Genomic DNA, 15,684 nt, shown 5'->3' with positions numbered 1-15,684 from the left:
TATCCACCACGTATTGATTCAGAAAGCTGAAAAGATAATTTTCTGTGTCTGCTTTTTGAAATACTCTCAATTTTAGCTCTGTCTCCTAGTCTTCTGTAGCATATAGTACTTACTCTCAGGTTTTAAGATCTTTACTCACTTTTTTCCTCCCAGTCTCCCATCTCCCATTCAAAACAGGGAGGCTGTGTCCAGCCTCTATGTGAAGGCAGAGTGCCTCTTCTTTCTTCCTCTTTCCACAGATGGGAAAAAAGTTTGTTTGTTTGTTTGTTTTTAAACGAGTCCGTCCATTCATTTAGATGACTAAATATGAATTCAGGAGCTCAGAGCCAGCCCTATACCTACGGTAGTTTCTTTCCCAGCCTCCATGCCCCATGCCACTCCTGTGGCAAATGCCAACGAGCACAGCAAACTGCCCTGACTGCCTGGAGTAAGGGCTTTTGAGAGGTGGACATCCACTGACCCAGCTGCCCTGAGACCACTGTGACTGTTTCTCATGGCAGTGTCTTCACAATAGAGACAGACCCTCAGAGGCTGGCGTTCAGGACCAGATGTGAACACCTCTAGAAGAACAAGATGGCCTTGTATCGTAACATGTCCTTCTCAACGCAATCCACCACTGGACCCAATTCTCTTCCATGCAGAATCAGAGAAATATACTTTCATTTCAACATGAGGAAAAATACTATCTCCTCCACAATCTCTTGGCTAAAACTGTAGCACAGAGAAGATCATACTGTATTCCCATGGTAAATCAAAACCATGGAAACATACATTAGTTGAAGGGCAAGTTCCTGACACCTACTGCTGACTATCATGAACTATATATAGGGTTCCTTATACATTATGGAATAATATTATCTCCTTACTAGGGAGTGGAGCATCTCAGGCAGAATTCACAGCCCGGAGCCATGATGGTTACAATGAAAAAACCCAATTCTTCAACATAAAAAGTTTCTGCAAATAGCAGAATTACTTTATATAAGCACTTTTACCCATGAGTAACCGTCGCTTCACCCTCTTGTCCACATCAGCTCCTGCTGTAGTGTTTCCCTCAGAAATTTCAACAGCAGCCTCTTCCCTCTCTGTAAGGAAAAAAAAACGAAACATGAATAAAGGTGCCCTGACCAAAAGCCTCGTCTGATATCCAATATATACAATACTAAAACACATGCAAAGAGCTGCATCAAAACACGGAATTATCAGAGATAGTCAGAACTGACTAGGCAGAAATAAATAACTTTTTTTAAAAAAAAAAAAAAGCGGTAATGAAAATCATGAAGACCCTTCAGTCAAAACCATGAAAATAACTTTGGTTTTGTTGCTTCTTTACAACTCATATTTGCTTCAGTATTCTTAATAAAACAGACTATATGCTACAGGTGTAGTGAACAGCAACAAGATGAAAGAACTAATTAACTGTCACGAACTGCTCTGTTAAGAGCACACTGTCATCATCTATCAAGGACTAATACAACGACCAGCCAGCTATGCCTGAGCATTTGATTTCAATCAACAGACAACAAACTCTTCCAAAGACTGGAAGTTTATAAATCTTAAGCTCTCTTTTTACTGGATAACTGCCTGGCAAAACTTATACTTTAATTGAATTCAGAGTTATAGTTTTAACAGATGTACTGCTTGGTTACACTCTCTGGCTCATGCTATAGAAGAAACTGACCTAAAATATCCTAGAGGGAAGGGAATCTTCCTTGTTTAGTGAGAGATCTCGTGCTTCAAAGGGACCAGTATTAAGTACAGGCTGCAGTAGCACTAGGTAGCTACTTACACAGCGAAGCATAAGTTACCTGGACCAAACCAAGTGACTCATGCATTGTCATATTCTTAGTTTTGGATTCCTTGACACTTTGTAACCATACCATCACGCGGAGCATTAATCACGCACACACAGTAAAGCCACACACCACTCTAGAGTCGGTCGTTAACAGGAAACAGCTACTCTTCACTATATACTGACCCAGGCAGGTTTTCCCATCGACATGCATGATGTACTTGGGGTGACATCCACAAACAGGGCCATTATCAGCATCATCGCATGTGTGTTGACAGCCACCATTTCCATGATTACATGTTACTAGGAAGAAAATACACATTACATCTCAGAAGTACTTCCAGCACCTTTGAAATATAGCGTGCAATTTTGTCTCCATTTGACCATCCAACGCACCTTCCTAACATGCCCCTTTTTCCTGAAGAACTCTGAGACTGAAACACTGCAGAGCTCTCTTGTGGAGCTTAACTTCCCATCATTACGAATGATGGCACAACTTCCAAACTACAGATACTGTAGCAACCAACAGACTGGCATAACAGAGTCCAGCAAAGCCATAGATTCTATTTTAATTCATACGCACACAATTTAGGCGTGTCATCCCAGTTTAGCTATAACATACCAAATCCCATCTCATTGCAAAGAGAACATTACTTGTTCAGTTTGGGAAACTATAAGCATATGCAGAATGTTGCATACAAATGCAGCTCCTCTGGTTCTTGGACAGTTCAAATCCCGGTCGGCATTCACAGGCAACTCCTCCTTTGGGCGTTTCTCTGCAGATATGGGCACAGCCATGATCTTTATTCATGCAGCTCATGCCTTCTGCAAAATAGGACAAGTGCAAGAGCATCAGCATCCTCAGCATCTCTCTATGTAGGCAACAGTCAAATAAAGTCAATTCAATACACACACAGACAGCAGTCTGCTACTTCTGGGAAGACTCTGCTGTGTTAGGACAAGAAGTATAAGCTTACAGACAGAAAGACAAAGACTAGTCCTGCAAATTCAATGGCCCCAAGTTTTCTCCATCTGTGATCTTTCCTGTGCCCATGTTCTTTGACTGCAAGGTCAAAAAGTTACATCCCTAGATTTGTACAGAATCCATATTCTTATCCAGTGCTCTCCACTTTATACCAGCGGTTTTCAAACTACCTCATTTGTTTTACAACAATTCCAAGGTGGCTGATACCTGGCAAGATCAAAGCCTAAAGTGAAGTTCTTACGTCTCTGCTTAAAAGGACAGCTACCAGACACAGGAATGCCTAAGCTGACAGTAACAAGTCATCTCTATTTCAATTACTGGCCTACAAAGCAGATTCTCAAAGTTATGACCAACCTCAGCAGTGACCAAGTAGTGACCAGGTAGACATGCAGATTCTACACATGCTGTTTGTCAATTCTTTCTTTTGGTTTCATTTTTTTTTCTGATTTCAATAAATACCTCCCAGAACAGCCTCAATGGGGATTACCATGGTGCTCTCTATTTCTACACAGCTGGACAGAATTTAGTGCCATTGCCTTTTTTAACCAAATGAAAAAGCAATGTGGAACTGGTGACTTCCTTGCACTTGGTGCACCTCCTAAAAATATACTAATTTTTGTCTCTGATGGTCATAAGCTGTTCATGTACCAGCACTCAATGACTGCCAGAGTGTCTTGTCTGTCCTTGGCACAAAGCCAACTAAACAAGGAGGAATTGTCCCTAGAATTATTGTAAAAACTTCTTTCACCCTGCCCCATGGTTCAGCTAAATGAATGCCTTTGCCATTGGCTAGACAGGGACATGATTTGTACACAGACAGAATTATACAATCAAATAGGATCATTAGATAAAATTAAAAGAATAGTTTTTCTTCAGCAAAAATCTGTGGTGTGCTGTTTGAAGTGCTAAGAAATTGTGAGAGAAGACAAGCGAATGCTCTCCTCAGGCACATGGAGAACACACCTTGGCCATCAAATTCTCTGCCTTAGTGTATTTGACTTTTACAAGGCATATTATACCACAATGCTCTTTCTTCTTAGTGTGAACACTTCATTTAACAAGACTAAGTATGGAGCATACTTTGGCTGCAAGGGCTTATCCCACATTACTTTAGTGAACTTCTACTGAGCTGAACAGGTGCACAGAGAGAATGAAAAGGGTGATCATGCTGCAAAAAAAAGGAATTATGTGAACAACTCCACACGCCTATATATTTTTTAAACTTACAGAGCCCTTTTTGCAGCTTTATTGCTAAATGAAGCAAAAACACTGTATTGGCAAGCAGAGGTCAGCTCGCCACCATTATTCTATTACACTTCAATTAGGTCTTTGCTCTGCACACGACTATTCTTGCCATCTCAAGCACAAGCTACAGTACCCATTCTCTATTAAGACAGCTTTAAGCAACAAAAGAATGGATATTGCAGAGCCTAGATTATTCTGCTCTACTGGCTTTTTGATTCCTTTCCCACAGTGAGGACTCTGTAGAAGCCTAACAAGACAAAGACACTTCAAATCCTGCAGCACACAGACACAGCCCAAGGAGCCCACATGAAAGCTGCCATCCATTATTGTGCTGTCAGTCAAGGAAGGAGCCAACCTATGAGGCCACAAATTAGCCTCATTAACTCTTGTGGTTTTGTGACAGTTCTGTTCTTAAGCATGCAATATGATTTGGTCTATTAGCTCAGAGGCGTTAGGAAGCCTTAAGAGAATTAGTAGCTTAGCTTCTGTTAACAAAAGTTATTCTTTTGTCTCTATTGAGTTACCAAAGGGGAAACTGTTCAAGCAGGTACTTTGGTATAAGCTCACTGACATCAGACAAATGGTTCAAATGCTCAATTTGGGATTGCTCCGTTCTGAGTGAACAGAATTCAATCAGGTCTCCAGGTAAAGCTAAAACTGCACTTCCCAAACTAGGGCATGTTTTAATAACAAAGTACCTATTGTGTAACAAGGTACTTGACCAAACCCACACAGATCTAGCTGATCCAAAAGACAGTTTCATGGAAGATACATACACCCACACATTCTAGCATTTATTATGAAGCTGCTGCTTATTTCCAAAGGTGGTAAATCTCTACTCAGCTCCATTTTAAAAGGTTGTATTAAAGAAATGTTTGTATGACTGCAAACTCCTTCAGGGACCCCAAAGTGTTCCAGAGCTGTTGCAATGGCAGATTGTGGTCCAGAAACAAAGCCCAAACAAATTTTGGTCAAATCCCACCACACGCTTCCCACACAAATTTCTCTTGCACGAGACCCTGCCGTACTGATACACAAGTGTCTTGGGATGGGTGAGTCCCTTGATCGCCACACTCACAGCCAAGAGAGCTGAACCCAGTGCCTGTCCAGCCTAGCTAACCTCAAGCCAGATGAGTCCTTTCAGACAACTGGACCTTGGTGAAGTTATCCAGCACAGTTTGGCGAGATCTGAGCACTCCTGTCACTGGCAAGATGCCAGCATGGTATTTCCTTATCAGGACACATTAATTTAATCTCATACATGTACAACCTGTGGTTAAATCTTTGTCTTTTTTTTTTTTTTTTTTTTTACGGAAGATGTGGGGACATCACCACCATTCTGCTAAGAATATTTAGGGCGCAGTCAAACAGGCAATCAACAGGACAGAGAGAGGATGCAATTGTACAATCAGGGCTACTCAGAGGCACCTTCTAACAGCCACATGGTGAGAAACACCAGCACAGCCAGCAAAACACTCTTAGGAATGCTTAAATCTTTCTTCAGGGTTTCTACATCCTTGTGTTAAGGCAACTTTTTATAAAAAGCTTTCTAGTTATCTCTGTTCTCCAAAGTCACAGGGATCCTATGAGCAACAGCTGAGATGGTCCTCTACAAACAAGCTTTCGGTCCACACAGTGATTTCAAATGTGGTTTTCATCTTGCAGGTCCAATTCACTCCTGTTCATTCGGTCCAACAAGTAAATAGCTATGACTGTGAAATACCACAAGGGAGAGTAGTGTGATTTGTCATCTTTAGCAACAGCAGCCACAAGACGTACTATATACTTACTCGTGGAAAAACTCTGTTTTCCTTCAAATTTTTATATTCTCTAATACGAAGCAAGTTAAATACAGAAACAAGCTACATGTGCTTGGCTGCCCTGCCAGCTACTGTAACAGCCTCCCAAATAAATCCATTTTTCCACACACAGATGAAGAAGAGATTGTTCAGAGGAGACAGCCAAGATAAAAATTTCGATGCAAATCTTCCCAAGACGCTATGCGTTCCTGTGGTTTAAGCAAGGGCTAAGCAGAACCATCAAGCTTCTCAGAGCACCCTTGTGCTTCAGACCAACACAGTCATATCTGATGAAAAATGAGCTCTCCTCTAACACGTACCTGATCTCGAGTCCCATGTCACAGCAGGTGACAGGAAACCCAGAGGATAATTGCAGATAGACATAGAAGAGCAGATAACTCTTAGGCTTCTCTGTTACACTGGCCGTAGGGAGCAACACAACAGAAGAAACAGAGGGTGTGGGCCTATCGCAGGATCCCTCTGTGTAAAAGCCACTACAGCAGACTACTAGGAGGGTCTCTTAAACATTAATGCATGCACTCTCTTAACTGGGCTGGAAACAGGTATTTTGCTTCTTTATTAAGAGAGAGGAAAGAGTCCCTTATATTACAGATAAGAAGTAAAACTGAACAGTTGGTCTAGGCAGTAGGTGCCAAATATTGTTTTGATCAATGCTGTGAGGTCTCAAAAGAGAACTGAAAAAGCATATACAGTTTGAGATGCATACACCAGGCAGAGAATAGAAGACTGAGTGATAAGAAGAAAAGAGGAGGACAAAGTGAGAGGAAAAATAAAGCAACGAGATTTGAGTTGAAACAGACCTGCCCAACCAAGAAAAAAAGTAATAAAAAAGTGGGGAATCCCATGGAGCACTTCACAGTAATGGGAAGAAGGGAGGAGAGAAACAGTAACAGCACGATAACCTGAAAAAAAGCTCTTAAACAAAACAAATACTTCCGTATTTCAGTATGAATAAAAAGTGCATTTTGCACAAAAAACATAAGATTTTTTTTCTTAAGATTGGTTTCCATAAAAATATTTTTTTATTTAGTAGTTTTTAGTGGGTGGAAAGCATCTTTTTTCTTTTTTCCTCTTGCTTTTCCATTCCAAAGTAAAAAAAACTAAATTAAGTGCAAATTTGGTATTACGGAAAAAAAGGCCTTTTTTGCCACAAAGCTTAAAGAAATTCACTGAATCTTTAAAAATAAGAGAAAAGAGACAAAATTCCAAAGGTACATTTTTAGGGAACAAATACTAATGTAAATGCTGCTGCTGTCAGTTCAGGAGAGTAGAAAGTACACGAGTAGCAGCAAGCAAGAATAAAAGCAGTCAGAAGTTTCTTCTCTCTTGGTATCAGACAAGACAAGGAGTTCAAGCATCTTCAGATTCATCATCCACACACACATACACAAACACACATCACTGCTAGCAAGACAACATGAGGGGAAATGCCTTGCCCCACCATGGCAGCCCTCCTGCTTCCCCCAACTCCTGGCTCAGCAATAGCCTGAGAAATCACTGTGCACCCCCATGAGACCAAGCCCAGTGCCAGAGAGTGAGGATACAAATTCTTAATGCAAACAAAAGATCAATTCAGCTATGGCAGATGACAGCCACCTCAGCACACTTATCTGCGGATGGCCATATATGTCTATAAATGTTGATGTCTTCACTGTGGGGATTTTTAAAGCGAGATTTTTGTTTACTCATGCTCAGATTCCTCTTATAGTCATGCCAACGATAAGCCATAGATTAAAGAAAACTTGGCAGCTTTAAGTACTTCTTAGTAAGATATTTACTGTACAGTTCAATGGACAACTCCTGATGCGAGCAACCACTTTAAAGTATTCCCTAAGGGCATCCAAAATAACTTTGTTCAATCTGATGTCTAATTAGATATCCAAGACACTCTGATCTCTCAAAGGTCGCTTCAGAAAAGTTTTACTCAAAACAAAGAATGAGATTTGAACATCTTTGGGGCTGACAAACAATAAATCTCTTGGCTGAAACCCAAACACTGTACAGAGAATCTAAAAGGTACCTAAAGGTAATACAGGTATTGCCCTGTAACTAAAGCCAATGGTCGGAACTCACTGTCCTTCAATTTGTTGCCATTCCCTGCATCAGGACACAGCTTAGCTCCACAACAGAGCACAAAGTACACTGGGAGTACAACCACAACGCCATAGACACGCAAGTGGGATCAAAGGGCCAGGAGGGATGTAAAGAGTCTTCAAAGTCACTCAGAAGATTCTGACACACTGTTCCTTTTAAAAGGAGCGAGGACTTCAAGACCCTTTGCAGCTTTGAAAAACTCAACCTAAAAATACTTTTGAAGTTACTTTAGAGACTTTGCAGTCAGTCTCTGTCACAAACCCCTGCCCGGTGCCTGGAAGGAAGCAGCCAGTACCTTCTGAGCGGTGGATGCACGTATGCTGGTTATCGCTTAGAAAGAACCCTTCCTTACAGCGACATTCATAGCTCCCCACAGTGTTGACACAAACATGCTGGCAACCACCGTTGTTGAACATGCATTCATCTGTATCTAAAAGAAAGAGAAAAAGAGAGAGATCAGCTCTGTACTAACACCAATACACCCATATTGGCCACAGCCGCTCACTATGCAGTGCAGACATAAATCTAGTCCGCGTGCAACCACTCAGGCAGCTTAGACACCCAAGGCTAGCCTGTTGTTGTGCTGCTGTCCTTGGGAAAGTACATTTTTGCTACTGCTTTTCCCCTGTTGACAGTTTGCCCAGTCAGTCACAGGGCTCCCAAGAAATTCTGGCCAACTAGTCAGAGTTCCTGGTTAGAGCTAAGGCAGACTAGTTTCAGTGGAGCCAGAAGCACAGCCCCACACTACATCTATGGAAACTCACTCTGCTTCTGAGGGCAACTGGATAGTACTGCCACTCATCAGCCATGCACACTTACATCTAGGTTGAGCATCCAGACAAGGTTATACCTTGCTCAGCGGGATGCAACTTTGGCTCCAAACTCATCCAAACTATAAAAGATGTTTTTCCAGAAAGCTTCCCATTCTGAAGCAAAGGTGGAAACAAGAAAAATATAAACCTCAGAATAAATTTAACTTAAAAACTATGCCCTACTCCTTATTTTTACTCCATCTAGAATTCAAACATCACATCTGCTCTGATGCTCATCTTGTTTTATCCTCTCTCAACTCTAGACCATCACAATTTGCCACCAAGGCTGCTGCTGTTTTGCTTGACTACAGTCAAGGACAACAGCAGAAGTTCTGGGAATAGTTTTAATGTTTGTTTTGCAATATATGGAGCTTCAACAACACTAGAGAATAAAGAAAGGCTCCGCTTGCAAGAAAACGAAAAGAAACAAAAAGTAAAAGAACTTCAGCTAAGCCTCTGAACAACTGGATGCTCATCCCAACCTCCAGTTCTTTGGAATTTTACCCCTTAATAAGCATAGGGTTTTGTAACAACTACCAGCAAAGAATTTTCCTACATTAATTTTCACAAATGCCAATTTGAACAGGAAGTAATTCCTTTAAAAAAAAAGGGACAAGACATTGCTGAGGCAAAGCACTGGTCTCATTTGCAAATACATATGGAACAGCATTTTTGCTCCCTGTTCTGTTCATTGTTCCTGCGCTAGCAGTACAATGTTTTTGATTTAACATTGTAACATTCCTGGCATAAAACAGCTGCCTTCTAAAAAACGACAAAGAGAAAGGCTTTTAGTAAGAAGCATAACATAGCATTACAACAGATTTAATTTCTACTGAAGGCAATGAGTAAGCCAATTGAACGCAAAAGAATGTGACCTGCTGCAGCAAAAAGAGCGGCTGACATATCTCCATCACAGAGAAGCTGAGTATGTTAGAGTTCTACAGTGATGTGAATGTGCAAACAATCATGAATAAACAGCCACCATGAGTCTTTAGTACTACAGATCTGAACTCCAGCAGATGTTTATGTCTTACAGATCTTGGAAAGCTTTCCAAAAAACCATCTCTTTCCAACAAGTAATAGTCTGTTTGGCTTAAACCCAGGCGCAGAGCAGAGATCTTCAAAAATAAGGGTGACAGGAGGGCAATCTTGGCTTGAACAAAGTAAATAAACAGATTAAGAGAAGATGTGATCCAATTTGCTGCATGCCAAAATATTTATTTAACATTTACATCACATCTCAAAACTGGCAGGTCAGTGGTAAAAACTTCACTGTAAGTCAACGACATTTTATTTTATTTTAAGAAGTCTGCCATGCAGTACTGATCAGCTTCCCAGTAACATAGCAGGTGGTAGATTTTGGTCTAAGTTACGTCTAGGTTTTACTGACCACAGACAAGTCAGCTGAAGTATGCTCTAGAGCTACTGGATGCAAAGAGAATACATCCTTTGTTGGCACTGTAAGCGGCAATGTGTTCATTCACATTCAGCCCTTTATGGTAACCTCAACTGAACTCCACCGTATGTTTACACAAATGCACTAAAGAAAAATAAGATCACCTTCCTATTATTTTAAAGTATCAGCAGATATTTTGCTTCCCTCTCTACTTTCTTTAGTGGAACTTGGAACTTCCCGGCTTCATCCTCTCCTCCAATTACACTGTAACAAAGTTAATCTGTGGGTAAGCATCAGGTTCCCAGCAGGTAAAACCCAACACAACCCCACTGGAAACTCCCGAGCTTTCCTGATTTGTCCCAGCAGAAGATACAGCCCAGGGATGGTCTGATCTCCCATCTGATATAGAATCATAGAATAGTTTGGGTTGGAAGGGACCTTAAAGATCACCTAGTTCCAACCCCGTGCCGTGGGCAGGGACACCTCCCACTAGAACATGCCAGACACTAGTGGGAAATATCCCAGCCAAAGTAATTATGATCTTAAACTTGCATTGTGAGAGCAAGTTTCCCTCTGACTGACAGCAGGGTGGAAGCCTGCTCAGGCACATCCATACTCAGCGCAGCAGAAGAAAAAGTCTGAGCCATCTCTGGAAAAGTATATGGGGCAGGTACCACAGCACAATGCAGAGCTACACAGGGCACCTAGGATGGGTCCTGGAAGCTTCATTAAGATGAGGTTCTGTCCCAGGGAATTAACACCAGCAGGATTCTGCACTGCCAACAAGCAGTTGTATTTATGTATGTATTTATGTATGTATTTATGTACTCATGTATTTATGTACACTGTGTGCTGATCATACTAACGCAGTAAAACCACAAGGCCTTGGTACCCATTTTTAAAGATTTTCACCTGCTGGCACACAAAAATAAGTGAACTATCAAGGCCTTAAAGAAAAGAGGATGAGGGTGTATGCACACAGGGTCAGGGGAGCGTTGCCAGGACTGAACATGCTCCCAGCATTGCACGCTTCATTTCAAACTAAACACTTACGGAAACTGCAAGCATTTGGCTTAGTCACACTGTACATCAATGTACTTCACCTCGCACAGATACTGCACGCTCCTAATTGTCCTTTTCTTACAGCAAGCATGTCAGAAAGTACTCAGGCCCAGTAAGAGTGCCCACACATTATAGACGTATAAGACAGAAGACTTCAAACCCAAAACACACCTGAGAACTGATCCTAAACTAACACTGGAACAGAAATGACAATGATAGCACACGTTCTTTTGCATAAATTAATTCAGTGTAATAATAGATGGCACTTCACACTTTTTAATCCAAAGCATTTAACAGAAATGGAGCACAATTTCACCCTCTGTAAAATCAGGAAGGTAAGATCTGCCTGGTTTAGTACATCAGTACCTGGAATTCCTTAATTCCATAAGTAACATTCTTCTTTAGCTGAGCTGATTCAGCCCAACAGATTGGCATTCACTCCCCACTGATGCAGTTCAAGGGTTATTTAAGCATCACCACTCACAGCGATCTTGAACACACTTCTTACCCAGGCAGTTGTGGCCATCATGAGCCAACATAAACCCATCATAGCAAGTACAGCGGTAATTTCCTGGAATGTTGAAACACTCATGGACACAGCCTCCGTTGAACTCGTTATCACATTCGTCAATGTCTAAGGAATAAAGCAAAAGTCAATACGATGGATGCTTGCTTGAGTGTTACAGACAGTTGGAGATGCGACTGTGTGCAAGGGCTGCCCAAACCATCATTGTCTTGCAAATAGACAATACTTAACACATTATTCGCTGAATGTTTCTAGTGACAAAGTGTCCCATGATTCCCCTGTAGCTTCATCTTACAATTTTTAAGGCTGCTGGTTAAACAACAAATCAATTATCAGACCAAGTGATATTACTAGGTGAAAAGCCATGCAATTAGATCGCCTTTGATTTTGCAAACAAGTAAATCAGGTGACAAAACAATGAGTATTTTGATTTAAAATCATCCTCCATGTTCTACGCCATCATTTTTAATGGCTCCATCTTCCTAGAAATACTTCACGCTGAAACAGGCAGAGCACAGTGCTTCCATCCGTTTACCTTCACATTTCTTCCCTTCGCCGCTGTAACCCACTTTGCACATGCACTTGTACAGCTTCGGGGTGTTTTGACAAATAGCATCTGGGTGGCAGTCATCAAGCCCCAGGGCACATTCGTCCACATCTGTGAAAAGACAAGATGCAGAAGCAATTCAGGAGGTGAAGAACAGGGCATGTCGCCTGTACACATCACTGACAAGATGATGTGAGGCTGTTTGTGGTGTGTGCATGCATATTCTATGTATTTGTGAGTCAAAACAGAAACATGCAGAGGCTGTATCTGAACTTAAATTTGAATAAAGTTCTACTTGCATGTTTGTATTTGCATGCAATTCAGATAAGCTTGTGTCAAGCTTCTGTATCCACTTATAAATACAGCCAAAATAATCTATTATGGGCTAGATGCTCCATGCAATTTAGCTGACAGTTACAGAGATTCATTCAAAACTGTTAATCTTTCTGGCTAACCAGTTATTGACAGAGTTCTTGAGCACATCTATGACATCACCCTCGGGAATCACAATGATCCCTAAACTAAGAAGGGGAGTTTACAGACATCTACTTTCAAACTCACCACCAACACATTAGAAGACCGACTTACCATTGAACAAATGTATAATTTATAAATATTGCCTTTTTTTTTTTAATACAAGGATAGTATCTGATGAGCAGCATTGCCAAATCACCTGGCCAGCCATCACAAAGTACAGCAGACTGAAGCAAAATATCCAGGTGGAAACTTCAGAGCAGAGGAAATGAGGAAAAAGGGAAACATCAGCAGGAAGAAGTCCTAGAGACAAAGAAGTTTAGATAGAAGAAAAGGGAGAAAAGTTATGGGCACCAGAAGACACCATCAGAAGCTTTTCATACAGCTGAAGAAAAGTCACACACAGAAAGAGGAAGATTTCCAGCAACTGGCTGAAAGGAAGAACTGCAGAGGCAGCGCCCCACATAGGTACAAAAAGTGACTCCTAAAATAACAAGGTGAGTTGCAGGAGGATCAGCAGAAAGTGACTTCTTAAACAGACTGCCACTTTTTATAGTGGGGATCAATTTCTAACGGGGAATTTCAGCCAGCACCTCTCCCATACACAATTATAGCATTCATTTATTTTTTTCCTGCAAATTACAAAATACGCCTGTAGGCACTGCAGCAGTTGCCAACTTCAGAACTTATTCATGTAGTTTTAACTCCTAATGGCCTTTGGCAGTGAAAAACAAGGCAAAGAGCCAGTGCTAGAGCAGCAGTGCTCTCCTGGCTCTCAGGTGCAGGCAGAACTGGTAACAGCGATAGGGTTTTCAGATACCACCTCCAGAAAGCAAAAGAGAGGTGGAAAACAGCCAGAGAGAGGGGAGAGTCTGCTTCCTCTTAAAGTGGAAAATTCAAGATATTGAAAAATAGGGGAAGCAGTGAACTGAGAGAGCAAATCTTGCAAGGAGAGGTGCAGGGAATTGCTGAGAGTCCTCCAGCCAGCGGGATTCAGATAGATGGGGCAGGAGGAAAGGATGGGTAAGGGAAAGAAAGGCAGCAGGCAGAAAGAAGCATCAGTTACATCCACTGGCTGCTTCTCCCCTGCACCAAGATCTCTCTCCTTCCCAGTCTGGGCCAGGGAGGCAGAGGGACACACCTGCCCTGGCAAGGAGGCTACCAGGGAACACACCAGGGAGAAGGTTTCTTTCGAAGCTGCAGCACAAAGAATCACAGAATCACCAGGTTGGAAAGGACCCACCGGATCATCGAGTCCAACCGTTCCTATCAAACACTAAACCATGTCCCTCAGCGCCTCATCCACCCGTGCCTTAAACACCTCCAGGGAAGGTGAATCAACCCCCTCCCTGGGCAGCCTGTGCCAGTGAAACATGGACTAGATCTCATGCCAGTGGCAAAAGGTTTTCACACCGATGCCCTGCGGCCCGCACCGCCCAGGGCAGAACGGCAGCAAAACAAACAGCGTTCGTGAACCCAGAAGCACGGAAAAGAGGGCTAGAAAAAAATTCTCTAGGCGCAAAAGGAGGGAGATTTCTTCATACAGCGACATCAGCCCGAGCTGAAGAGAGACCCCGGGGGAGGGAGACGGCGAGCAAACATCACAGCCTTAAACTTGGCAGTAAGGCGACACGGAGGAGGCTGCGGGGAGAATTACTGGGTTTATTCCTCGGCAATCAAAGGCGGATTCAGCCGTGATATACGCGGAGTTTACTTCCACGCTCCCCCGGCAAAGGCGGGACACGAACCAGGTGCCCGAGCCCGCCGGGCTCAGCCCCGGGACCGGAGCGGGGCTCCCCGCTCAGCGCCGGCCCCGAGCCCCGGCACCGCATCCCGGCAACAGCCCCCGCACCGGGCGGGGACCGACACCGAGCGACTCCGCATCGGAGCCGCTGGGCCGGGCGGGGGCTCGGTGTCGGTCCCCGCCCGCTTAATCACAGAATCGGTAGATTGGAAAGGACCCACCGGATCATCGGGTCCAACCATTCCTATCAAACACTAAACCATGTCCCTCAGCGCCTCATCCACCCGTGCCTTAAACACCTCCAGGGAAGGTGACTCAACCACCTCCCTGGGCAGCCTGTTCCAGTGCCCAATGACCTTTTCCATGACAAATTTTTTCCCTATGTCCAGCCTAAACCTCCCCTGGCGGAGCTTGAGGCCATTCCCTCTTGTCCTGTCCCCTGTCACTTGGGAGAAGAGGCCAGCTCCCTCCTCTCTACAACCTCCTTTCAGGTAGTTGTAGAGAGCAATGAGGTCTCCCCTCAGCCTCCTCTTCTGAAGGCTAAACACCCCCAGCTCTCTCAGCCGCTCCTCGTAAGACTTGTTCCCCTTCACCAGCTTTGTTGCTCTTCTCTGGACTCGCTCCAGAGCCTCAACATCCTTCTCGCGGCGAGGGGCCCAGACCCGAACACAGGATCCGAGGTGCGGTCCGTCAGCTCCGACCCGGACCCGCTCGGTCCCGGTCCCCCCCGCCCCTCCAGTCCCGCTCGGTCCCGGTCCCCGCTCGGCGCTCCCGCACTCACCGGGCAGGGCGGGCGCGGGCAGCAGCAGGAGCAGCAGCGGCAGCGCCCCCGCCCCGGCCCCGCGGCGGCCGCCGGACCCCATGGACGGCGCTGCGGTGGCTGCGCTGCTGCTGCCGCCGCCCCGGGCCGAGCAGGCGGCGGGGGGCGGGCCGGAGCGCACCGGCGGCGGGGCGAGCGCGGGGCGGGACTCGCCGGCCGCGCCCCGGCCCTCCCTGAGCCGGGAGAGCACCCCGACATCCCACCCCGGGGCCAGGAGGGCACCCCGGCACCCCGACATCCCACCTAGGGGCGATCAATGCACCTCCGGCACCCCGACATCCCACCCCGGAGCCAGGAGCGCACCCCCTGCACCCCCGCGTCTCCATCTCACATCAAACCCTGCGCTCCTGGGGGCAATGGGTGCACCCTG

The 15,684-nt window shown here is 44.2% G+C and overlaps 1 protein-coding gene across 3 annotated transcripts in view; it reads right to left on the bottom strand.

Annotated features, from left to right (window-relative positions):
• SCUBE2 (signal peptide, CUB domain and EGF like domain containing 2) overlaps positions 1 to 15,387 on the bottom strand; it is a 42,170-nt gene extending 26,783 nt beyond the window's left edge. For all 3 annotated transcript variants that reach the window (XM_069857629.1, XM_069857630.1, XM_069857632.1), the window contains exons 1-7: positions 15,276 to 15,387; positions 12,265 to 12,387; positions 11,712 to 11,837; positions 8,229 to 8,363; positions 2,489 to 2,614; positions 1,976 to 2,092; positions 993 to 1,082 (exon numbers count right to left, since the gene is read on the bottom strand). In XM_069857629.1, the coding sequence (XP_069713730.1) occupies positions 993 to 1,082; positions 1,976 to 2,092; positions 2,489 to 2,614; positions 8,229 to 8,363; positions 11,712 to 11,837; positions 12,265 to 12,387; positions 15,276 to 15,357 (799 nt within the window). In that variant the 5' untranslated portion in view covers positions 15,358 to 15,387. The remainder of the gene's footprint in view (positions 1 to 992; positions 1,083 to 1,975; positions 2,093 to 2,488; positions 2,615 to 8,228; positions 8,364 to 11,711; positions 11,838 to 12,264; positions 12,388 to 15,275) is intronic.
• Positions 15,388 to 15,684: the final 297 nt, after the last annotated feature.

The sequence above is a fragment of the Phaenicophaeus curvirostris genome, chromosome 5 (assembly GCF_032191515.1).
Source record: "Phaenicophaeus curvirostris isolate KB17595 chromosome 5, BPBGC_Pcur_1.0, whole genome shotgun sequence".
Lineage (NCBI taxonomy): Eukaryota > Metazoa > Chordata > Aves > Cuculiformes > Cuculidae > Phaenicophaeus > Phaenicophaeus curvirostris.
Note: the sequence above shows the minus strand (reverse complement) of the source record. Positions and strands in the feature narration are given on the sequence as shown.